This window comes from Vulpes lagopus, chromosome 5 (genome assembly GCF_018345385.1).
Source record: "Vulpes lagopus strain Blue_001 chromosome 5, ASM1834538v1, whole genome shotgun sequence".
NCBI lineage: Eukaryota > Metazoa > Chordata > Mammalia > Carnivora > Canidae > Vulpes > Vulpes lagopus.
Genome location: NC_054828.1, coordinates 51,681,049 through 51,706,022, shown reverse-complemented (window position 1 = coordinate 51,706,022; position 24,974 = coordinate 51,681,049). Strand labels below are relative to the sequence as shown.

The following is a 24,974-nucleotide window of genomic DNA, read 5'->3' as shown; positions in this document are numbered from 1 at the left end:
GAGTCCCACATCAGGCTCCCTGCAGGGAGCCTGCTTCTCCCTCTGCCTGGGTCTCTGCCTCTCTCTCTCTCTCTCTCTCATGAATGAATAAATAAAATCTTAAAAAAAAAAAAAGAAAATCAGATGAGCGCCTGCAATATGGTGGGAAATGGTCAGAGAATGTCAATGGCAGGATAGACCCTGGTTTCACATAAGCCTATGAAAGGAGCTGGATAGACATTTGGAAGAAAATGATTGAAATGATCTGACTTCAAACATAGACCACGTGTGTGGCGTGTGAGGAGCACCTCAAAGGGAGAGGCAGACGTGTTTCAGAGCAGCTGAAACTCAGGCTCAAGGGGCTCCCTGGACTCTGATAGGGAACTGCCTCCCAGACACAACCTGGGGTGTTCATGGTGACGTCAGAGCTGCCAAACGGGAGCTCCATTCCTGGGGTCCCAAGGCAGATGCTCCGTTTTGCAGGTGGCCTGGAATCCAGCTCCTCCATACAACCCACTGGGTAACAAGTCCCGAAGTTTTTCTCCGCATCCCAGCCTCTCAGCCTCATCCTCTGCTTATCCTCTATCCCTCACAGACCCCACAGCCAGTCCTTGTGATGCCACTGTCACCGGTAAACCCACTTCCCAAGCCTCCTGTCTCCTCCATCACCTCTGCTCTGCTGACTCCCAGTACCCTCCCCAGGCCTTCGTCTGGTCACCCAGAGCTCCCAGGGAGCACAGTATTCCATATCATGGAAGGTTATATTCCCAAACTTGGTAAAACCTTCATTCCAAACCCTCCCCCTCTGCTTTGCATTCACCACCCTTCCTCCCTTCTGTCTCAGTGGATGAACGTGCCCTAAGAGGAGGGCTTCATGAATTAACTCCCTCATTCCCCGTCCTTGCATTTCTGGCTCCTCTGTCCATCTTCTCACAGAGGAAGGACCCTGTGCTTTCCTCTAAGATGTTGCTTTTCCCGCCTGTGTGTCCCATCCATTTGCACCTCTTACAAGACTTCACTGGATCTCTTTTCTATCTTAAATTTTTCTTTTTCCAGTAGGAAGAGCCCAAGTGAGTCTAAGTCTGCCAATTTACTGAACAATAACTTCCTACCCCAGCCCTCAGACAACCACTAGTTGCCTTCCTTCTCCTCATCAGTAGACTCGTAAAGGAACATGTCTGCTTCCATCCTCACAGGCTCTACCTCTTCCCTTATCGACCTCTCAGCCCATCCCAGGCCCAGTCTGCTTTCCTGAGCCCACATCTTTCCACCCAATCCACTCAATAAAGTTTCCAGTGCCCTCGTAATGGCCAGACACAGCCTATGTTCATTCCATATTTGTCTTCCTTGGCCTGGCTCTTCCTTGGCCTGGTCTTCCCTGAAGACTCCTGATGCTGCTGATTCTCCTTCCTCCTCAAGACTTTCTCCCTACGTCGTGACAAAACCATCTGCTCTCATTCAGGTCCCATCTCCTTGCTGGCTTCTCTGCAATCTCCTTTACTGTGCTCCTTCTTCCACCTGTGCCTTTAGTGCATCACCTCCTGGCATTCCAACGTAGCTGTCTCCACCCTCTAGACATTTTCTTTGACAAAGGTCCTACGATTCTGTACATTTGGTATCACCTACAAATGGGCAACTTGTAAATCCACCTGTCTGGTCCAGATTGATCGATCACTCTCTCTCTCCATCCATCCACCCATCCATCCATCCAACCTTTCTCATCCAACATCTAATGGCAGTTCTCCCAGTGTCTTCTCCAATCTCACTCTTGTCTCCTCCCCGATACTCCCAAATCACGCTTATCCCGTAGCCTTCTTCCCAGGCAACAGCATTCAGTCACTCAAGCAGTCAAACGTCAGGCACTTTCCTAGGCATGGAGAATACAAAGCAATCAACGCAAGGTCCCTGCACTCACCGAACCCCATTAGCAAAAGTGTGCGTGTCAGGATCCTCTGCAACACCCTCCCGTTCCCTCCAACAGATCAACACTTTCTAAATTAAACCATCTCTCTTCTCTGTCGAAATTATCGTGATGGTTTCTTTTGCGCCTCTGTTTCCTGTAAACTTCTTCCCCTGGAATTCACAAAATCATTCAGCAAATACGAACTGAGCGTGTGCTGGGGGCCAGCCTCTTTGGTAGCTGGAGATTATGATTAAAAGAATGAAACAACAACAACAACAACAACAACGGTCTTTGCTTTTGAACATGCTGGAGCTCATACCCTTCCTCCCTCTCCCCGCCTGGACACCTGATGTTCCTGCAGCAGGAGCTTCAACCGTTTTCTCATCAGAGGGAACCCGTGGGTCCCTGCAGATGTTGTCTCCTGCCACTTCCCACGTAACTTAGTTCTAAACGTGTGTCTCCTCTCCTGGACTGACTGCGGCCTCCTCCAAGGCAGACAGCCTGCCCGGCTCACCATCTATTTGTATTGCCTGGCACAGAGCCTGGCACGCGATGGACCAGTCCTCGAAGAGCCGCCGCCAGCGGTCTCTCTGATTTCTCTCGCGGCCCTTCTCTCCCCAAAGTACTCTGACCAGCACTTGCTCCTGTCAAGGAGATCAATGGCCTTTACATTTGTAAAACCCGAGAGGAGTCGAATTCTCAATGTTCCTCCTAACTGCTCTATCAGCACCTTGTGACATCGCAAATCCCTCCTTCTTAAGACCCTTCCCACCTGGCTGTGGGCACTTGCACTGGCTTCTCCATGTATCTCGTGGGCCACACTCCCTCAGCCTCCTCGGATGACTCCTCCTTCTCCCCCGTCCTCTGAATGCTGGAGCGTCCTGGGCCTCCCTTCCCTCACCCTCACATGCCCCCCCCAGCACCCCCACTGCCTTCCTACTGCCCCTACAACGGCAACACGGGACCTCACACCTCCCGCTGAGAAATCAGTCAGAGCCACTCCCTCCAACAAGGCATGGCCCCTACAGGCTCCAGAGGCAGCAGGACACGAGGGGAGAAAGAGCCTCCTGCTTTGCCTTAGTTTGCTTCAATCAGGACGTGGCCACTTGCCATCCCGGGTCACGTGTGAGGAGTCAGGGGCAGAAGATCTCCCAGGAGCTCCCAAGCCCCCCTCCTGAGTTACAGCCACCTCTGACTTCTCAGTCCTCGCCACCTGCCCTTTGATCCTGCGTGGACGTGAAAGAGCCTAGAGCCCAAGGAGACTAGGGAGGGAGGAAGACGGCAGCCTGCGGGATGCGAGGCCCCTGAAGGCCACTGTCCGCCCCAGGCCCCCCCCGCGCCGTGGCTGCACCCACTCCTTCAGCGAGAGCTAGCACACCTGCCTCCTGCCCTCCCAGCCCGCCGTTCACTCCCGACTGCTGCTCGCTCTGTACCAGGCACTGCCAACGGAGGCACTGCCGTCGCAATGGGTGTGAAGCTGAACTGACGGATGGATTATGATATATGATGTAATAATTCTAATTACGAATGCATTTAATTAGTTCAGCTAATTTCATGAAGTACCCTAGAAGCTTTCATGCGTGCTTTCTCCTAGTCCCCATAAGAACCTCACAACGTAGGTACTGTCGTTCCATTTCGCAGACGGATAAACTGAGACTGGGGTTAGGAATGTCTCCGCCTTCATACCGCCCCGTGATTCTAGATTCAATACCTTCATCTCTCTGGCGTAGAGCCAGCGGAGTACAAGCCTCCAGGTGAAATTTTAGGGATCACTAAGTCTCGGGGGGAAGGAACAAGGGCCGGCGGCTGCTCGGGGACCCCCGCACCCCAGACCTCCAACTTCCTCCCCAGATTTGCGAGGCCACCCCAGGACCCTGAGGTGCTTTGGGGAAGCAGAGCGGGAGGATTCTGAGCTCGTCCCCCTTCCCCATCGCCCAGACCCCCCCACCCCCACCCCGCCTCTGGTGTAGCCCAGACCCCCTCTCCCGCTGGCCTGGCACCCGCCCTGGCCCCTGTGTCCCGTCCCCGGGGCTCCGCTCCAGGACGGCTCCAGGACGGCCACCCCGCAGGACAGGGACGGGGAGCTGGGTAGAGCACCTTGCAGGGGAAGAATGGAATCACAGAATAGGGAGGAAATACCTTTCTTTCGGAGCTTGGGGGTTTTCCTCCTGAAATTCCAGCAGGAGAGCTGTGCCAGGGCGGCAAGGCCACGGCCCAGGCCCCAGCGCGGCGACCTGAGGACGTGAGGCATGGCGAGGCCGCGGAGCCTCCCCCCGCCGCCCCGCCCCAGGACAACCATCCGGCTCGCTCAGCACCTGCCTGCAAGGCCGGAGATCGCCGATCTGTCCGCACCTGCCCGGGCCTCCCTGGCCCTGCCCACACCTCCTCCCTCCCCGCTCACCTTCACACGCGCCGCTCGGCCTTTAGAGAGCGAGCTGAAGCCCGCGGGCCGCCCGCCCGTGTAAGCGCCTCCTGTGACTCAGCAGCTGATTGTCACCTGCCACCCGAGGGCTAGCACAGAGGTGGGCAAAAAAAAAAAAAAAAACCCAAAAAACAACAACATCCGGCGCACCAGCCCCGGGCGGCCTCGCTAGCACACCTCCCTTCCTGCCCTCCGTGTAGCACGGCGTGGGCAGGAGCACGGGCCTCCGCCCGGCGCCCCTACCCCCCACCCAGAGGCCTCGGTCCAGCCTTTGGAGACAAGGGTCCCCGGGGGGTGCGGGGCACCGGGCTGGTTCCCCTCCCGCTGAGACTTTAGCAGACACCGCGGCCTCCCTGCTAGCCGGCCCGGGGACTAGGGATAGTCTCAGCGTTGGGGGGCTGGCGGGCCACCAACCTGAGGTCCACCCCCTGTTCCCGCAGATGCTGGGAATCGGGGACTCCACCGCCACTGCCCCCTCCTTCCCTGTCGTGTCCACAGCCACGTCAGCCTTGCACAGCCCCCTCTGCCTCCACCAGCACCGCCCCCACCCCGGCCACCCGAGGGCCAAGGCCACCATCCTCAGCGGGGCCGCGTCCATGCGTCCACCCCCTGGCTCGGCAGCCTGTCCTCCCTGCCGAAGGGCCTGGGCGGGAGCTGCTCCTCCGGCTGAGGTCCGTTCCTCTGCGCCCCCCTCTGCCCACCAGGCCTCCACTGACCCTTCGGATTTAAGCTTAATCATCACGAGTTCAGGGGAGCCTCCCCCAATCCTCTTGCCCAAGACATTTCCCCCCCGGTGCATTCCGCGCTCCTCCTTCAGGGCCTGTCCCAGCCGTCGGGGCGCACGGGCTCACCCGCTCCGTGTCTCCTGCTAGACGTGAGCTCCGGAGCAGGGCATCGGGGGCACCGCCGCACCCCCAGGGCTAGCACCGCACTTCGCACCTGGCACACACTCAACGGATATTTGTTGAGTAAGTGAATAAATAAGGGTCTGTCCTGGGGGGCGCCCGGGGGGCTCAGTCAGCTGAGCGCCCGCCTCTAGGTGTTGGCTCAGGCCGTGATGTCAGGGCGCTGGGATCGAGCCCCGCGTCAGGCTCCGCGCTCAGCCGGGGAGTCTGCTGCAGAGTCTCCCTCTGCTCCCTCTGTCCTTCCCCCTGCCCGTGCTCGCGCTCTCTCTCTCTCTCTCTCTCTCTCTGTCAAATAAAATACAGAAATCTTAAAAAAAAAAAAAAAGTAACTGTCTCATGATCCCCAAAGAAAAGGGGATCGCTGAAAATAAGTAAAAATCCTCCTTCTTGGGGAGACAGTAAAAAAAAAGAAAGAAAGAAGAAAGCCCATCCTTCTTAATGTCCCTTTTAGCTAGAGAAAAAGACTCAGGGGACGCCTGGGTGGCTCAGTAGTTTAGCGCCGCCTTCAGCCCAAGGCGTGACCCTGGGGTCCCAGGATCGAGTCCCACATCGGGGCTCCCTGCATGGGGCCTGCTTCTCCCTCTGCCTGTGTCTCTCCCTCTCTCTCTCTCTCTCTCTGTGTCTCTCATGAAGAAATAAAATTAAAAATCTTAAAAAACAAGAAAACAAAACAAAAATAACCATGGGCCCCGGCCCCGGGCCTACCGGCAGGCCGCTCACAGCAGAACTGGGCACAAGGTAGTGCAGTTGCTTCCGTGCCCAGCAGCGGCCTGAGGAAAACAGAGACGTGAGCCTCTGGGGCAAGAGGGACACGCAGGTTCTGAGGGAAGCCGGTCTGTGATGCGGCCGCCCGCTGCCTGGGGTGGGACACAGAGGTGGGGTCCGCGCGGGGGCCAGGGAGGACAGGACCCTCCTGCTAGGGAGAGAGAGACAAGTCCAGAAGTCCAGATGGGATCACCTCCCTTCTCTTTCTTCCACTTAAAGCAGGAAAACTTGGAATTGCATCCACAACTTCCAGGGGGAAAAAGTTAATCTCATTTTTCCAGCCCGGCCCTTAGGAAAGAACCATGCAGGGGGCAGGCGGGGTGGGGGGTGGAGAGAGAAATCGGCTTGGCCAGGAGAGAGAAGGCTGGGACATCAGGGTGCACCAAGGTGCTGCGTCCCAAGGGGGACATGGGGATTTACTATAAGAAGTGTATTTTTGGTCTTTTACCCATTTCCTCCCGGGAACTCCCTAAAACTCCTGGAATTCGCGGTGACGAGAGAGATAAAGGTTGTCTTTTGTTATGTTAATGAGGTGAGTTTTTGAAAAGCACGTGGAACCAACTGAAAGCAAAACCGACACCAACACCAGTGGAACCAGGGTGACAGGGTCAGAAAGCGCAGCCCCACTGCCCTCCAGGGAGCGGGAGGGGCTGGAGATGCAGTCGGCCACTAACAGCCAAGGATTTAATCAACCATTGATGCACCAAAGCGTCCATAAACCCCAGAAGGATGTGGGGGGTGCGGAATTTCTGGGTCGGGGCCGCCTGAAGGGCCTGAAGGTCGGGGAGCGTGGCACTCCGGGAGGGCGCCCCTGACCCCGCCCCCGGGCACCTCTTCCCTGGGCTGTCCCTGAGTTCTGTCCTTTTAGGACAAACCAACCGTCTAACCAGCGAGATGCTTCCTGGAATCTGGGAGCCGCTCTAGCAGGTGACGCGCACCCGAGGCGGGGCGGGAGGAGGGTCTGCTCTAAGCCGGGTGGCCTGAAGCACAGATCCCGGCGGCACCTGAGGCCTGCGGGGCAGGGGCAGGGGCAGGGGCAGTTCTTTAGGGCTGGGCCCTCAGCCTGTGGGGTCCGATGGCATCTACCTAGAGACAGCATCAGAGCTGAGGTCAGTTGTTGGACATGTAGCTGGAGCCCAAGAATTCCTGGGACGAGTGGACATGGCCCCAGAATGGGACGAGGTGAGCGGAATGTTTAGGGGCCGAGGAGCCAAGGGGGCGGTGGGGTGTGTGGCTCGTCCCAGAGGGGCTCTACGTCACAGGGTGGGTCCGGTAGCCGGGCAGCAAAAGGACCGCAGGCGCCAGCCGTCGCTCTATCGGAACATTTTTCTGGAAGTTTCCACAGCTTTTAGCAGATTCTCTCAGACGTCTACAAACCATAGAGGGTCTCCCCAAAGCTCACCTTCGACACATTGGGAGAGAGATGGTTCTAGAGGCGGCCACCCATTAACCCAGTGATTTCCCAGCTGGTGGTCGTTTAGCAAAGAGCAGAGCCTGCAGTGTAGACCCCGGGGCCACCACAGATGGGAAGGCCACCCCTGCCCATCCCCGGCCTCGGGCACCATTTAGATTCTGGGGAAGGAATTCCCGAAGTGGATGGAAGGCTCCCTCCAGCCCGGGGAGACCAACGTCAGGCAAACGAGCCAGATACTCAGTACATGGGCAGAGAGAGAAAGGAAGCAGGAGCGAGGGGAAGGGGGTGGGAGTGGGCCAAGGAAGGGACCCCGCGTCCCCCCGGCTGAGCGGGAGGCTCACGGAGGGGGGTCCCAGCAAAGACCTGCCAAGCGCCGAGTACCCAGCCCCGCGGCTACCCAGGAAGAGAGGGTTCCAGAAGGAGCACAAGGCTGCGTGCCTGATAGGAAAGGCCTCGGGGGTCGGGGGGAGGGGAGAGCACATGGGTTTCCGGGCCATCGCTGGGGTTTAGACGAGACGGTAGGGCACCTCACAAAGGATGGAGGTGGCGGAGGTGTGAGGAGAGGGAGGTGCCGGTGGGAAGAGCCACGGGAAGCCAGGAAGCCGCAGGAAGCTGGGGGTGTGCGCTGCCGCTAGGCGGGCCCTACAGGTGGGGGGGGGGGGGCCCTGCAGGTGGGGCATGCGCTGCAGGTGGGGGGCCCTGCAGGTGGGCGGGCCCTGCAGGTGGAGCATACACTGCAGGTGGGGGGGCCCTTCAGGTTGCTGGGTGGGGGGGGAGGCGGGCCCTGTAGGTGGGTGTGCCCTGCAAGTGGGGGGACCCTGCAGGTGGGGGGGACCCTGCAGGTGGGGGAGGACCCTGCAGGTGCGGGGGGACCAGGCCCAAGGCCCCCTCCAGGTGGGCCCAGGCCCGGTGCGCAGGCCCCTCCACTCATCAGCTACTTCCTCAGGACAGAGGTTTCCCATACAAGCAGGAGGAACCAGGGTCTGGCTTGCCTGGTGGCCCCACCCTGAACTCTGCTGTCTTGAAACGCCTTCTGTCCCGGGACGGGGCGTTCGGACTCAGCGAGAGGCCTGAAACATCTGAGATGCCACGTCACGGACGAATTCTGTTCTTTGAATAAATAAATAGGCTTCCTCTGGACTTTCCCCTGCCCGCAGGATCTCTGCTCCATTTGCTTCTCAGGTGGTGCGGCGCGGTAAAGGAGAAACCCCCGCGTGGATTAGAACCCGGGAGGCAGCTCGCCACGGCCGCGCCGAGCCAAGCACCATCTAAGGCACACAGACGTCGCCGTCGGGGCAGCATTTTGACTCAGAATAAGTGCACAATCCGGCGACGGCCGTTGCCCTTGTCCCTTGTCGCTGCAGGCTGCCTAAAGCCCTGGGCTGGGGAAGGCAGGAAACGTGGACGGGGCCCACCGTCTCGGGGCAATCAGGAGGGTCACAGCTAAGGCCATCCAGGCTGAATGGGATACAAGGGAGCTTTCCCCCACGAAAACCCTCACCTGGGACTGATGAGCACGGCCCGAAGCACAGTGTTTAGGACCTGGGAGATGGGTAAGGAAGCCGTGCTCCTCCTTTGGTAACGGGATGGTGGGGGCGGGCGTTCTCGAGCTTGCGTGTCCCATCAGTGACTCCTTTCCTCCCAGGCCCCGCTAGGCAGGACCGCCCCCTTGCCCCAGCGCCTGAGGCTGCACAAGTGGTCTCCTGACCCCAGCGAAGCCCGTGGAGCTTCTTTCCCAGGAGGCTGGAGTGCGGAGGTGCAGGCTGAGCTTGTCCCTGCTGTGCTTGGGACGGAAAACAGCAAAGCTGGGGCTGGCACCGCTGTCTTGGGCCAGGAGGAAGAACCGGGGGCCGCTAACCACGCAAAAACAGGCAGGCACGCAGGGAAAAGCAGAACGCTAAGCTACGTGGCCCCAGAGAAACCTACAGAATAAGCTCCGGGCCCGTGGTCCACTTCTCTGCCCCAAACCCTTGACTCCTCTTGGCAGCTCTCCCATGGCTTCCCTCAGTAGCTACCGTACCAACCCAGTAAATCCCTCTCTGTGATTTGATTTCCATTTTTTGTAACCAAAAATCCCTGAAATGAATCAATATGACAACATGAAAAAAAAAATACCCTTTAGCTACAAAATAAGAGGTATTAAATTGATTATATTAGAATCCCTGAAATGAATCGATACAACAACATGAAAAAGGAAAAAAAAAACCCTTTAGCTACAAAATAAAAGGTATTAAATTGTATATATTAGAATCCCTGAAATGAATCGATACAACAACATGAAAAAGGAAAAAAAAAACCCTTTAGCTACAAAATAAAAGGTATTAAATTGTATATATTAGAATCCCTGAAATGAAGCAATACGACAACATGAAAAAGAGAAAAAAAAAGCCCTTTAGCTACAAAATAAAAGGTATTAAATTGTATATATTCCATGCTTGTCATTCTGGAAAAAAAACAAAGGAATATATATATGAATACCACCTGGAAAGAAAACATAAAAATTCCTCCCGGTGGTTTCAGGGGTGATTATTTTCCTCTATTTTTTTTTCAAATTTTTGCAGAATTGTTATCGTGCTCATAATTTTTTAAAGAAACCATTGAGCAACCCAATAAATATTTAATATTTGAGCTGTAAAGCACCCTCCCCAGCACACACACACACACAGACTTCCAAAAATAATAGGCAGAACAGTTGATAAATAACTATATCCAGTTATCCTGGAGTTGACACAAAGTATGTTCCTAAAAAGTTGAGGGAAAGTGGCCCCTTGAGATCTCCCATATCAGTTTTCATGCCTCTCATGAAAGGAAAAAACATATTGGGTTCGCCTGTTTGTTAATTGCAGTTTGTTCTTGTTTTGTTTAATTTTTTACGTATATTCGATTTAGTTAACAGATGGTGCAGTATTAGTTTCAGGGGTAGAATTGAGAGGCCCCTCAGTTGCACGTCACACCCGGTGCTCATGCCATCACGTGCCCCCTTCATGCCCGTCCCGCAGTCAGCCCGTCCCCTCCCCGCGCCCCTCCAGCGACCCTGTTTGTTTCCTAGAGTTGAGCGTCTCTTATGGTTTGCCTCCCTCTCTGTTTTCATCTTATTTTTCCTTCCCTCCCCCTATTCACCTGTTCATCTGCTTTGTTTCTTAAATTCCACATGAATGAAGTCACATGGTATTTCTCTTTCTCTGACTTTTTCCACTCAGCACGATACCCTCTAGCTCCATCCATGTCATCGCAAAGGGCAAGATTTCACTCTCCTTGACGGCTGAGTAACACCCCACGGCACGCGTGTACACCACCTCTCTTTACCCATTCATCTGCCGATGGACATCTTGGGCTCTCTCCGTATTTTGGCTATTGTGGACACCGTGTTAACTGCAGATATGTTTTTCACGGCAGTTTCTCCTCCAGTGTGGACCCAACACCAGGGCACCCAAAAAACTCAAACGCTCGAGCCATGGAACCCAGAGAAGCGCTCACCCTGAATTCTCGGAGAACCTGTGAGCTCTCCCCAGTCTGACCACCCCAGTTTTGACCAACCGCTTGACTTTCCTGTGCTGCTCAGCCTCCCCTAGCTTTGGGCACGGATCTTGCCATCACCCTCTCAGGCCCCACGACCCCATAACCGGGCAGAGTCCTGGTGCAGCAGAACGTTGGTGCTTCAGGGCACCACATAGGTGCAAAGGGCCGCGGGCGGCCCAGCTAGTCTAGAGTCGGCTCTTTGAGGTCATGTAGGGGGGAGGCTAGATGCTTGGCGATGAGTGTGGCTTCAGAGTTGTCCTCTCGTGGTCTCCCCTGGACACTGTTCAAGGAGGGAGCTATCTATCGTGTCTGGAGCCACTAACTCCCCATCTTTGAGATGTCACAGACACCTGCCCAGGAACGTCTGCAGAGTCCTTACCTCCGGAGGGCGTGCCAGCGACTCTCCTAAGGAATTTAACCCACTCCTCCATTTCCGCCTGAGAGCTGGCCATGAGGACGTAGGAGTCCTGTCCTGTGCGACTCTGGTCCCATGAGGCTGGAGGAAGAAGTAATACTAATGAAGGTCTTGGAGTGGCAAGCGGCCCAAGGGAAGCAAAGGGAAACTAACCCTCAGCTGCTTCCTTGGTTCAATTAAACAAGCAGGCACATGACACAAAGGCATAATCTGCTCATCCTCAAGGGAACCAAAACTCTAATTCCATAGATAAATCATTGAGCACCGCTGGTTTGCAATTGGGATGCCCTGGGCTGCGATGTGCTCCTGTGGGGGAGAGAAGCCATTTCCTGCCAGAAAGGAAGAGGAGATCACGGGGCAGCGTCAGTGTTAGAGGAGACAGGCTCAGCCCGCACGAGTTTGAAGCTCGGGGCCCATCACGCCTTCACGGAGAGTTTCCCAAGCTGATGGGGTGGGCACGTAATAGGAACTCAGGAGGGACGGACGATGAGCACCAGTGTGCCTTTCTCACAAAATCAGTGCTTCCTTATTCAGAATTTCTACTCTCCTGCCTGCACGAGACGTTGTAAAAAGGAAGGTTCTCAAGACGTAGTTGATGGACAAACGAAGTTCGTTAGGACTTTATCATGTTCACTTTAAACCCACGATTATGGACAGACGTATGTAACGCTTCCCGGGTCTGTGTTAGCGAGTAGACAGAAAGGTGGAGGAAATGACGAGGCGGGGTGGAAGGGGAGAGGAAACCAAGAGGAAGAATGAGAGAAAGAGACAAAAAAGAAAAACCAGGACAGAAAAGGAGAAGAGCGGGGAGAAGGAAAGCATCAAGCGCAGGTCTTAGGAAGGATAAGAACACAAGGGCAACCCCTTTCAATTACGGGATTCTATTAAATTCTATTAATTAGATTCTATTAAAAGTGTCTATATAAACATCAACCCATTCTTCTCACAATGTCAGGGCCTTTCTCTCAAAAAGAGTTAGTTCCAGCACCCTAATTGTGCCCCACACTGAATTTTCTCCAAGGGCAACGAAAAACCTTCAAATTCCCTTTGGTCCGGATCTCTCGAACCTCTATTAATATCACCACCACGTTCTTTTGAGCTCGGGAACAACCCAGTTCTGAATCTATCTTATCAAAAGGGTCATCAGCTCTTCTGACCAGAAGGGTCAGTCCATGGAGGCCCTTGACCACTCCTCAGAGCTAGGTGTTTCCAGAAGTAAAAGAGGAAGTGGAAAGCGGTCGGGGTGGAACTAAAGGATCCTGCAGCAATCACGGTGTCCCTTTGAAGTAGAATGGGCGCTAGGATCATTTCCGCGCTGCAGCTAATGGAACTCAAGTCCCGAGATGCAGACACCCGCCCGCTGGCACCCCGTAAGTTATATGGCCAAACTCAAGGCACGGCCCCTGCTCCTTCTCCCAATAGTTGCCACTGGCCCCTGCTGCTTCCAAAAATTCGCCAAATTTTGCCCAAAATTCGTCTGGCATACTTCTCCACCACGGCTGTTCTCCAGTCTACCTTGTTATCAAAAACATGCCTTTTCGGTTTACCCTGACTTCTGGGAGAGCTTTTAGTTTTGTCATTAGTTTTGTCTCTCAATGCAGTTGAGAAAACACCCTGCTCTGAGGATGCTCCTGAAGGGCTACGGACTCACCCTTCTGGTCAAAAAAAGCCAATGACGCGATGACACGACGGCGTCTAAATCAAGTCATCGCAAAGGGTAGAGAAGGTGACGCTCCGTGATATGAGATGGGTTCAAGCGGTCAAAACCAGATGGAATTTGAAAATCTTCCCTAAATATCTATTATCTATCTAGATATCTTCCCTAAATATCTATTATCTATCTAGATATCTATCTAGATTTCCCTAAATATCTATCTATTTGAAATGGTAAGTGGCCGCCACTGTCCCTACCTCAATCAGGGATTTTTTTTTTTTCTTTTTGCTCTTTCTTCCATTTAATTATTCCATTGTGCTTAGTCCATCATAAGCCTCCCCTAGCTTTGGGCATGGGTCTTGCCATCACCCTCTCAGGCCCCACGACCCCATAACTGGGCAGAGTCCTGGTTCCCCATTAGACTAACAGCACACGAGCTTGTTCTTTGCTGGATTCCCAGTCCCTGTCATAGGGCCTGGCTCATATACCAGGTACTGGTTGTGAATCTGTTGTGACATCTCACAAGGCGAGATGAGAATTAAATGCAACCAGAGGAAGAATGCTTGGTATCCCCGATGACTTCCCTGGGGTGGAAGGAGAACCGGTGGCGATTGTGTGAGAAGTAGGCAGGGAGAGGGAAGCGTGTCCTGCATTCCTGCCCGCCCCAAAACACAGTGTGACTCCAGTGAAAGTCTTCTCCCTGGCTCTCGTGCACCCAGTGCCGGTGGTCACAGAGGCCCCGGTTAGGAAGAGCGTGACAAGAAAGGAACTGAAACGTCTCTGCACCGTGAGTACGGAGGCCTCCCTCATTCTAAGTTGGGTGAAGACTTGACAATGATGCCTTTAGGGAGCCTTCAGGAAAGTGGCTCCCACCTGACTACTACTGCTTTAGGGTTGTTTGTTCTTATGAGACGTGTGTGCGCATGTGCACGCAATGCACCTGCACACCCAGGAGACCGCAGCAGGTGTGAGTGATGATGAGAGGATAAACCCTCATCCTGCGTAACATAGCAATCCTCATGGGTCCACGGGCACCCAGTAGGGTCACCCTCGATGGAAAGCTCAGGCTCTGGGACGCGTGTTACCATGGACGCTTGCATCCCATGAACCGGTAAGGGGTCCTAGGACTAGAGGAATCTTGGGGGAAAGAAGTGGGGCTTTCTCAGAGAGGAGACACTAAAAAAATAAACTCTTTCTTTGGGGATGGGGAGAGAGATGGACAGACCCTTAGATGAAAAACAAACACATAAACCAAAAAAAAAAAAAAAAAACCCACAAAGGAGTGCCCATCAGGAAGGAGGCCACCTGGGAAGAGCCGAACTTTAAAAAAAATTTTTTTTTAATTGTTTTTCTTTGTTTTCTATAGTAGTATCCAGTTTTAGGATTGATTTCTACGTTATACTTTCCTCTAGTGATCCCCAAATGTCAAGCGCTTACATGGCACTAGCGACATGTCAGTCACTACACCAGGTGAGCCCAATACGTTTTTCTTTAATCCTCACTGTCATCCTCGTTGTGCCCATTTCACAAACAGTGGCAGGAAGAAACGAAATCACGTGCTCACAGTTACGCAAATACGAGGTGGCAGGGCCCGGGTCGGAGCAGGGCGGGCGAGCTCTGCAGCGGGGTCACCTGTCAGGTGCGGCCACCTTGTGGGAGCGGTAGGGAGGGGGCTCGGGGCCGCCCAGCTGCACCCCCCGCCCAGCAGCCCCCGAGCTCCTGGGGAGGCTGGGGCCGGGAGACGAGCCAGAGACCTGGAGCAGGACGCCCGCAAACATAAATGTCCCTCAAGACAGAGCAGGACAGTCCCCTGGCCCCAGGAGCACTTGAGAAGGGGGCATTCACCTGGGCAGCAGCACCCGCGTGCGGCCCTAGCCCCGTGGCAGAGGCGTCCCAGCGCCTGATGCCTCTTTGCTGTCATTCAACCGTAATGACTCAGCCGTGCTGGTCACAGGCCACCTCCGACCCCGGAGACGGTGACGTGTCACCGCATTCGTCTCCACGCACTGCTCAGCCTCGAAACTGCGCTGCCTGCGGCGGGCAGGCCGCGGCGCCTTTGGGAGCCCAGGCCGAATCCGCGGCGTCCCTGGCCCCGCGCCCCCGAGTCTCCCAGCTCGGGGATCCCACAGGGCCTCCGTCCCCGTGCGCGCTGCCTACCTGGGATGACTTCGAAGACAAACTTCCCTGCCTCCTCTGGGTTGGTGGCGATCTCCTTGATCGTGCCTCCTGGTAGGTACAGGCAGCCCTGAAAGGTCAAAGGTCAGCCCCATGAGACCAGCAGCTAAAATTACGTTGAGGGACAGACGGGAGAAGGATGGGCTGGGACACGGGAGCCTCCCGAGGACGCTCCAGGCTCCTGGAGAGAAAACAAGGCCGAGGGGACGGGCCAGCGCTGGCGTCTGTCTGATGACCGGCCTCCTGGCCGCCGCCACTGTCCCATCCTCATAAGCAGCGCGGAGCCGGGCATGCCCCGGGCTCCCACCAGCTGGTCAGGCGGGCCCTCCAGCGCCGGCTGCCTGGGCCCCGGGGACTGAACCACGGGCGGCACCGATCCGGAGGCCGACGACTTGGCAGCAGCCCGAGCTGCGAGAGCACATCCCAGGGTTGGGCCCTGGGCCCAGTGCGCAGGATATGCCCCCATTGGTCCCGCAGCGCTCCCCCCAGCACATGTGGCCCCGCGCACCTAGCAGTGGGGGGACCAGGGGGCCTACATCCCCCGATGTCATGGGGCTGGGGAGGGACGGGTGGGAACTGGCCCCGGGGGGAGTTAAAGCTGACGGGGCAGGGACCCAGCAGCTTAGTGTCCCCTGGGAATGGGGACGAGGATCAGGGATGCTTGAGGCCAGTGAGGGTGAATGCAGGATGGAGGAACAGGGCCTCCCGCAGGGCTCAGCTGGCGGCCTCACCATGCAGGGCACCCTGCGGCAGGCGGCATCTCCCCAGGTGCCCTCCCCGCATCTCCCCAGGCCCCCAGCTGGCACCTCCCCTGGTCCCAGCCCAGCATCTCCCCAGCACCCCAGTCCCTGCCCAGCATCTCCCCAGAGCCCTGCCGGGCATCTCCCTAGGTCCCTGCCGGTGTCTCCCCAGGACCCCGCCCAGCATCTCCCCGGGTCCCCGTCCGGGGCATCTCACCAGGTCCCCACCTGGCATCTCCCCACGCCCCCAGCTGGCACCTCCCCTGGTCCCTGCCCGGCATCTCCCCAGAACCCCGCCGGGCATCTCCCCAGGTCCCCTCCCGGCATCTCCCCAGGTGCCCACCCAGCATGTCCCCAAGTCCCTGCCTGGTATCTCCCCAGGCCCCCGCCTGGCATGTCCTCAGGCTCCCACCTGGCATCTCTCTGGGTGCCCACCAGCATCTCCCCAGGTGCCCACCACATCCCCCTAGGTCCCCACGGCCGCTGCGTCCTCTAGTCACAGATGAGGAGGCCAGTCCTGCGGCGACTGCACCACGGGACGTGGCTCCTTTGTGCCCCCTCAGTCTCTATCGACGGCCAGGGTAGGCAGCGGCAGGTTCCAGCTGCGTGAGGGCAGGGGTCCCGGGGCAGAGTGGCCACGAGGAGCACCAGAACCTCCACTAACGTCGAAAACAGAGGGCGGCCTTGGAAACTACCGGAGCAAACAAAACCGGTGCAGCCAGACCCAGCCGGGCGTTGCTTACTTTGCAAGGCCGAGGTGACCCGGATCATTTCTTGCTTATGCCTCTGGAAGTCATGGGCAGAACTTGAACTGCAGTCACTGACCAGTTTCCTATCATTTAAGGAAATGCTGGAGCAGGGGCTGGGGTGGGGGGCGGGGGGAGAGGCAGAGGGAGAGGGCGAGAGGGCATCTCCAGCAGACCCTGCACTACGTGGGGCTCGATCTTAGGGCCCCGCGGTCCTGACCTGAACTGACCTCAAGGGTTGGGCGTTTACCGAAGTCACCCGGGGACCCTAAGGGAATGCTGACATGATAACTAACTACTCACCTTAAAGAATAAGCAGCCAGTGCGCTCTCACTTACAAAGCTGCTTTGTAACCAGCTATCCCTGAGCCTCATTCCCCGTCGGGGTGAGGGCTTCCGGTTTGCACACTTTCTGCTGCATGCACACATTTTTTTTTTTTTTTTTTTTTGCCGGCTACTACCTTGGGGATTCGCTGGTTTTACTTCTGTTATTTCTGAACTTTTGAGAGCATAAGGGCCAGAGCCCTAAGGAACTCTCAGGTCAGCTCAGGAGCCTGAAGGGAATACCGGCTTCTTGAGAGTCTAGAGAGAAAAATGTCTAAGACTGAGTGAGAAAAAAGAGTGGAAGCAAAAGAGGAAAAGGCGGAGGAAGGGGGGACAGAGGGGAAGTGGAAAGGGGGGGGGGACAAAGAGGAAAATATCTGTTCATAAAATATCTGCACTTTTCTACATTTCTCTAATTTTATTGCTTGAGAATAACCTCCACCTGCATGGTCCTCTTCATGTCCAAGTAATATCAGTGTCCTCGGGGGACAGGGCGGGGGGGGGGGGGGAGCGGAAATGCCCTCGAGACTGTGCAGCTGGGCTACTTTGCATGACTTACGGCCCTGAAATAAAAAGCCGTGTTATTTTTAGACAAGGAGGAGCAGTGCCGGGCAAAAGAAAAGAATAATTTCAGAGGCACCTGCCTCTTCCCAATTGACCTGTTGTTTGATAGGCCTAAACCACTTTCATCCAAAAGCAGTAAAAATAAAATACCGAGCTCCTAAGTACCGTGAACCGAGCAGTCTCGAGGGGCCGGCCCTGGCTCCGCGCCCTGAGCACGTGGGCACGTCGAGCCTGGGCGAGGGCGCAGGCAGGGGCCAGGGCGGTTAGGTGGCTGCCCCAAGGCCACGGCGCCCGGGGGAGGAAGGCTGCGATCCCAGCCCCAGTCAGTGGGACTTGGACGTACCCCGGGGGAGGACGGCACCCTCAGGTGACATAAGCGGCCGACCGTACGCCCTTCAAGGGCCTTGAGCATCGTGAGGGCGGCCAGCAGTGGGGGGGCCTGCACAGGGCGGGGGAGGGTGTCCCCGTGCCCCACCGGGCAGGCGAGTGGGTGCACTGTGAGCAAGGGTGCAACGGGGGGACGCGCAGGCTGCAGGCTTCCAGCCCCCCGCAGCCGGCCAGGCCGGGCCCACGGCCTCACAGGGACTGGAGCCCACCCGCGGCCGCTCGCCAGGCTGAACCGTCACAGTTTCAAGGGACACGGTGAGCCAGTCGGCGAGCACGGCCGTCATCACGCGCTAAGTCATCTACGCTTACGAGGAAACCGCTCGTATAAAAAATAAAGGGGAGGATACTGGTGGCCCCCAGTTAGCGCGTGTATCTTCCTATTATTCCTGTTCGTGTATGTGGTGGTGGACGTCCGCTCTGGGCGGTACAAAAAAAAATGCTCCAAGACCTTGTGCCGGGCGCCTCTCTTCCCCGCTCTGCGCTCAGCGGCGGCCCCAACCGTAGGGACTCACGGCCGCTCACAGCCACGGCCTGCCCCCGCCACAGACCGCGGCCACCCGGCCACCCGGCCACCCGGCCACCGCGGCCAGGCCCCCGGAGGCAGGGACACGCCACAGGGCCCAATGACGCTGGGACTGGCCAGAGCCTCACTGCCGCGGGGACGCCAGCACGTTGGCCAAGCTTCTGTTTGGAACAATCGCCCTGATGAAGAACCTTCTGGAAGGAGCTACATCAGGCCCACCGAGCCCCAGGCCGCCAGAGCCGGGCCCCTCGCGGAGACCTGGGGGACATGTGGGCGCCCCAGGAGGCAGGCACAGGCATCCCCCAGAGGGGCCCCTTAATCGACTGAGCCCTTCTCCTCTGCCGGACGTTAGGCTCACAGTTCTCCATTACGGACAGCACCGCACCTATATTCTTTCTTTTGGATCATTTCCTAAAACCAAAATGACTCCATGTAAGCCTATGATATTTTTTTTTTTTTTTGGCTCTTGGAAATCTGGCCAATGGCTTTCTAGAAAGTTTGCTCATATGCATATCATCAGCGTACACGAGGGCCTTTTTCACCTGATTGCTCCAAAATTACTGGGGTTTCTGTTTGAGATTGTTGTTTTTTTTTTTTTTAAGAGCTAGAATATATGGGCATGTTCTTTTTTTTTTTTTTAAAGATTTTATTTATTTATTCATGAGGGACCCAGAGAGAGAGGCAGAGACACAGCAGAGGGAGAAGCAGGCTCCATGCAGGAAGCCTGATGTGGGGCTCGATTCCAGGACCCCGGGGTCACACCCTGAGCTGAAAAGCAGATGCTCAACCACTGAGCCACCCAGGTGTCCCTGAATTTTTTATATACATGTGTTGGCTATTACATTTCTTGGTAGATTGTCCACTTGTGTCATTTGCTCACTTTTCTATTGAGCTATTTGGACTTTTTTAAAAAATAGGTTTGAATATGTTAAATATTGGGATCCCTGGGTGGTGCAGCGGTTTGGCGCCTGCCTTTGGCCCAGGGCGCGATCCTGGAGACCCAGGATCGAATCCCACGTCGAGCTCCCGGTGCATGGAGCCTGCTTCTCCCTCTGCCTGTGTCTCTGCCTCTCTCTCTCTCTCTCTGTGACTATCATAAAAAAAAAAAAAATGAATATGTTAAATATTAAGTATATTTGTTTACCACATGCATACATATATAATATTTTCTTCCTTATTATTTGCCTTTTCACTTTGTGATGTTGGTTCTTAAGATACAGTTATTTTTATTTATGCAATTAAATTAGCCTTTCCCTTGTGCTATTTTTGTTGCTTATCCTATGCTTGAAAAACACCTGCCTTCCAAAGATTATGCAAATAACTGCATTTTCTTCTAGGTCTTTTATGAACTCATTTTTTTTTAACATTGAAGTTTTCAGTCCATCCAGAATCATGAATGGTGTGAAACAGAGCCTAGAAACATGCCTTTATTTTTTTTCCCAAGAATTTAGCTCAACTTTCATCTCATTTCTAGATGTTTCTCTCTGAATCCCAAAACAATATTAAATGATAGCATAAAAAAGTGCTTTGTTTTTAACAGATTTTTTTCATCTTAATGAAAGAATTGTTGATATATAAATCTATGAGAATGTCCACTTAATTCTCATTCATAATAATATAAAAATATCAACTCAAATTTTCAACTAATTGGTTAAGTAAATTATAGAATGTCCATACAGTGGATTATTCTGCAACCATTAAGAATTACATTGTAAAAGAAAATTTAATTATAATAATAATTCATGGCTTATTGTTAACTTTTTAATTAAAGAATATTATTATGCTAATTTGCATTTAGAATAGACTGGTTTCTAAATGTATATGTATAGAAAGGACTGGAAAAAGCGAGAATTTAGATGACTATTTCTTACTAATGGGATCATTTTCATTTTCTGCCTTGTGCTCATCCTCATCTTCCAAATTTCCTATCATGCACAGATATAGCTTTTGTAATCAAAGTATCCATAGCTAAAGGCAGTAAAATCATCTTTCTAATACATTATCATTTTATCTCTAAAAGCTTTTTAAAAAACTTTTTATACCTGAAATGAGTATTGGATTTTATCAAGTGCTTCTTTCAGCCACAATTTTTCCTTATTTGACTTATTGATCTCAACCTATTGATATTCTATTCATAGATTCCCTTAAAAAAAAAAAAAAAACACAGGGCAGCCCAGGGGGCTCAGCGGTTTAGTGCCTCTTTTGGCTCAGGGCGTGATCCTGGGGTCCCGGGATCGAGTCCCACGTCGGGCTCCCTGCATGGAGCCTGCTTCTCCTTCTGCCTGTGTCTTTGCCTCTCTCTCTCTCTCTCTCTCTCTGTGTGTGTGTGTTTCTCATGAATAAATAAATAAAATCTTTAAAAAATAAAAACGAAATTAAACTAAATTTAATTTAATTTAAAAAAACAAAAACAAAAACCTAGAACAAGCTTTGCTTTATTATCCCAGGTCCCAGGCTACTTTAACCCTGGGAAGATTTTGAGTTTCCTCTTTCAAATTAAGGGACAGAAGCTAAGACCTCCAATAATTTCTTTAACCTCTGTCATTAGTTTAATGCTTTCACAAAACATTTTTTTTACGCCTGCTTCATATCATTCGGGCCTGTGATAAGTGCAGGCCAGGTATGATGGTCTCGTTTCACGGAAGAAAGAGGGATCTAGAAAAATTAAATAATTATCTGGCCAGACAGGAGTAGAGCCAGGAAAAGAACACAAGCTTGGTCATATCATACCTCTCATCGTCTACACCTCGTGGAAGCCAGCCCCACTGAGCTGTCCTTCGGGCTGACCTGGGAAGGCTAATGCGGTAGTGCCCCCTCCCTCACCCTGCAGACGGGAAGATGTGCTGCATTGGCTACTCGTGCACCAGCCACCACCACCTTAGCCTATAGCTGCACCAGCCACCACCACCTTAGCCTATAGCTGCACCAGCCACCACCACCTTAGCCTATAGCTGCACCAGCCACCTCCACCTTAGCCTATAGCTGCTGGGCTCTGATAGGGTCTGGGGTGTTCATAAAGCAAAAGGAAGTCTGGCTACCATGCACAGGTCACTGAGCAAGAACCCCGTCTTGCTGGTCCTTCTCCAGCCTTTGCAGTGACAGACACTCACAGCCCTCAAGCTGGGGAGGTGCGGGCTGGTTAACCAGGTGCTGGTCATGTGTCACGGAGCCCCAAGCTGATTCTCACAGATAACTGTCCTCTTCCAAAATGACTGTACTGTTTCTTTACATACCCTGCCACCCACCCTCAGTATCCTCACCCTTCTCGGGGCCTTTTCTTTAGATCCAGAAGGTTCTAGACTCCGTCTTCCCTAATAAGTTCCCTCTGGCCAAGCTCACTCTTGCACCTCCACCGATAGGACCTCTAGATGGGGTGGCCCGTCGCCCTGGTTGCTCCAGGACAGGGTAACTGTTAATAGCACCCTCTTTCACTTTCAGGCGCCGTGATGGCCATGAGGACTCACTCTTCCCAAGATTTAGGGCCAAAGTGCTCTCTGGCCTCGTGCATTCCCTCTGGAAATCCTGTTGTCTGTGCTTTCAGAGCATACCAGGAACCTGACGACTTTCCTCCAGCCTGCAGCCCTCGCGGCCATTCTAAGCAACATAACCTCTCCCCTAGATGACCCTCGTGCCTCTCTCCTCTGGCCCTGACTCTCCTTTTGCCCAGCTTTTTACAGCGTAAGCCTAGCGACGTCCCCTTTCTGCTCGGAACCTTGCAATGCCTCCACAAGGCCCTCAGCACGACCCCTCGAGTCCTCGCAGCGGTCTTCGTCTTTGCTCTCTGCACAGTGACACTCGGGCCCGCTGTCCTCTCTCAGAGCCCGTCCCCTCTGCCTCCTCCGTCCCTGGCTCTGTCTCCCTGGCACTGTGAGCGCCCAGCAGACGCGCGCCACGTCGAGCTGGGCCCTGGCCCTCCCGTCTGCCTGGGGTGCTCCTTCCCCGGATTGCCGCCCGGTGGCCACCTCTCCTCCAAAGTCATGCAGACCACCCTCGGTGAGATGCTATCACCTCCTTGATCTCCCCTTGACCCATTCCTTTTTTTAAAAAAATCTCATGGAACTGGTCATTTTATTGTTTTGTTTTGTTTTGTCTGTCCTTAACAAACCACATAGTCTCCGTATTTGTCCTCCTGTCTCCTTATCTTCTGAGCTCCCCACACAGGGCCTTTTATCCGTTTGCCTCGCTGGCCGATTTCAAGTACCCAAACCACGCCTGGTACCTAAGAGACACCCAGTAAACACCGGGCCCACAAGCAGATCCATTTGCCCGAAGGCAAGCCCGCTGTCTCTGAGCCCTGACACTCCACGTCACCGTCTAGGCCATGTCAGGTCCAGACCATGTCACCATCAAGGCCAGGTCCCCGACCTCGGCGTCAGGGAGCCCCTCAGGGCTCACCCCCCACCTTGGAGGATGCCCCGCTCTGTCTGTGGTCAGCTGGCAGGTCTAAACCCTGGTGGAAGAGGGGGGAGGCCCGCAGGTGCGCCCCCCAGGGGCCCCGGCCCGGCCTACCTGCGGCTTCCCGTCCTCCTCGTCCTTGTAGTAGCAGAGCTGCTGCGCCCTCAGCACGAAGTACCTCTGCTGCCAGTTCTTCACGATGGAGCGCTGCTTCTTCAGCCAGCCCATCTTGACGGGCCTCTGCAGCGGGCTGGGGGCCGGCAGGTGCAGGGTGGCCATCTGCTCGCCGGTCATCACACTCCTGGAGCGCGCTGCGGGGGACACGCGGGCTGAGGCGGCTCAGCGGCCGGGGCGGCGGGGGGACGGGGCGGCCGGCGACAGCCCGGGGCGCCCGGCATCCTGCACCCGGCGGCGGAGCCTCCCGGGGAGGAAGTGGCCGCAGCATCTGACAAAAGGCGCTTCCTTTTTCCTGCGGGGGCGTCAGTATCCGAGAGAGAGAGACGCAGGGCCGGGGTGCGGGCAGCTGCAGGGGTCCCGGGGGTCCCGGGGGTCCAGCCGTGCAGAACGCTGCCCCGTGCTCCCCCCTCCCGGGGCCTCCCCGCAGCCCCCCCTTCCCCTGGGGCTGAGGTCGGGGTCACCCTGGGCCCTTCCCTGCACTGACCACGCAAGGACCCCAACAGAAGATGACCCTGCCCCCAAAACACAGGAGGGGAATTTGAAGCCAGACCCTCCATGCACTGCACCTCCCAGTTGGCTTCTGTTGAGCACTAGAGCCCTGCTGTCCCCGGCCAGGTCCACAGGTCCCCCCCACCTAGGGGGAGCTCCCAGCTGGGACAACTGTCTCCCTTCCTCCACCCACAGCAGCCGGTGGGCAGGCCTGAGCCCCGCTGGACGGCCCTCTGCACCCACCTGCCAGTTCTGCGGTGCCCTTCTACACAGTTCCACCGCGTGGGAGCTCAGCACCCCGCTCCTGCGCTGTTGCCCCTCCACCACCACCACCACCACCGAGTGCCTGCCCTCTTCTCCCTGCTGGGAGAAGTCTCCAGCTTACAGGCCCTGTCTTCAGCTTTTGTGGGTTCCCAGAACATTCATGACACAGCCAAATGTGGCCAACTTCACTTTGACCGGTTTCTCCGGCCGCTCGGAGACCAGTCCTTCCCTTCCTGGTTCTCAGGCCCTTGAGTACATTCATTACACAGCTTCTCTGAGCACCAGTTTCACCGCTTGTTAAACCAGGGTGATAACACTCCCTCCTCGGTGGAATTATTGCGGAGATGAAACAAGCTGGCGTATATAAACGTATGAAACGTGGGCACATACAACAGGTCCAAGGCAGGCGAAGGTGACTCGCTCATTTTATCGACAGGTGGTGTCGCTTCCCACTACAGGGTTGGAGACCATCTCGGAGCGCCTCCTATTTCCCTCTACATTTCAAAATGTCACTCCATCGTCAAGCCCCTTCTCTTCCTTTGTTCTTATCTTTAATGCATTGAAGCGACACCTTTTCCCATCGCTTCTGATTCCTTTCTTTCTATCTTCTTCTAGGCCTATGGTCTTCACCCTTTATTTATGCTTCTGGTATACTTTCAAATACCAGAACTTTCCATGGCGTCGCAGGCTAGTTGCGTTCAGAGTTATCACCCTATCTATGTGTTTTACCCGTAAGTCCTTTCTTGCTGTCTGAAGAGGACTCTGCTCCCTTCGATGCTCACCAGGAGCTTATGTTCCTGTCATGGATCTTGTAGCCTGTAGTCACCCCTCAGCTCCCATCAGGGACTGGAGAGGTCATACTGTGTTGTCCACCGGGGGACGGGAATACCTGGTTCAACCTCCTGTCGGGTAGATGTCATCATAACAGTGCATGAACTCGGTTATAGCAAAAAGGAATCTGGCATTTCGATGACAACATAGCAGCGTGCCTGCGGAGGGTATGCTCTATATCATGTGTCCTGGCACCCTGGTTAAGAATTTTATCTTAGATCTTGCTCCTCAGCTAACTACTGTCTTCATGATTTTCCACCTATAGCTCAAAGAACAGCCACTCTGAGGCTAGTCACGTACTCTGAGGCTGTGTACATGATCTGCAGGGATGATAGGAGGGTCTTGGCAGGGATACAACAGGAGGAAGGAATTTGAAGAACTGTG

General features: G+C 54.7%; 1 protein-coding gene across 3 annotated transcripts in view; it reads right to left on the bottom strand.

Moving 5' to 3' along the window:
- ARHGAP25 (Rho GTPase activating protein 25) overlaps positions 1-24,974 on the bottom strand; it is an 88,544-nt gene that overhangs the window by 24,542 nt on the left and 39,028 nt on the right. For 2 of the 3 annotated variants that reach the window (XM_041756604.1, XM_041756605.1), the window contains exons 2-4: positions 22,944-23,140; positions 15,134-15,221; positions 11,287-11,403 (exon numbers count right to left, since the gene is read on the bottom strand). In XM_041756604.1, coding sequence (XP_041612538.1) covers positions 11,287-11,403; positions 15,134-15,221; positions 22,944-23,140 — 402 coding nt within the window. Of the gene's footprint in view, positions 1-4,021; positions 4,259-11,286; positions 11,404-15,133; positions 15,222-22,943; positions 23,141-24,974 lie in introns of those variants that run through there. The other variant, XM_041756606.1, reaches the window with a different exon arrangement.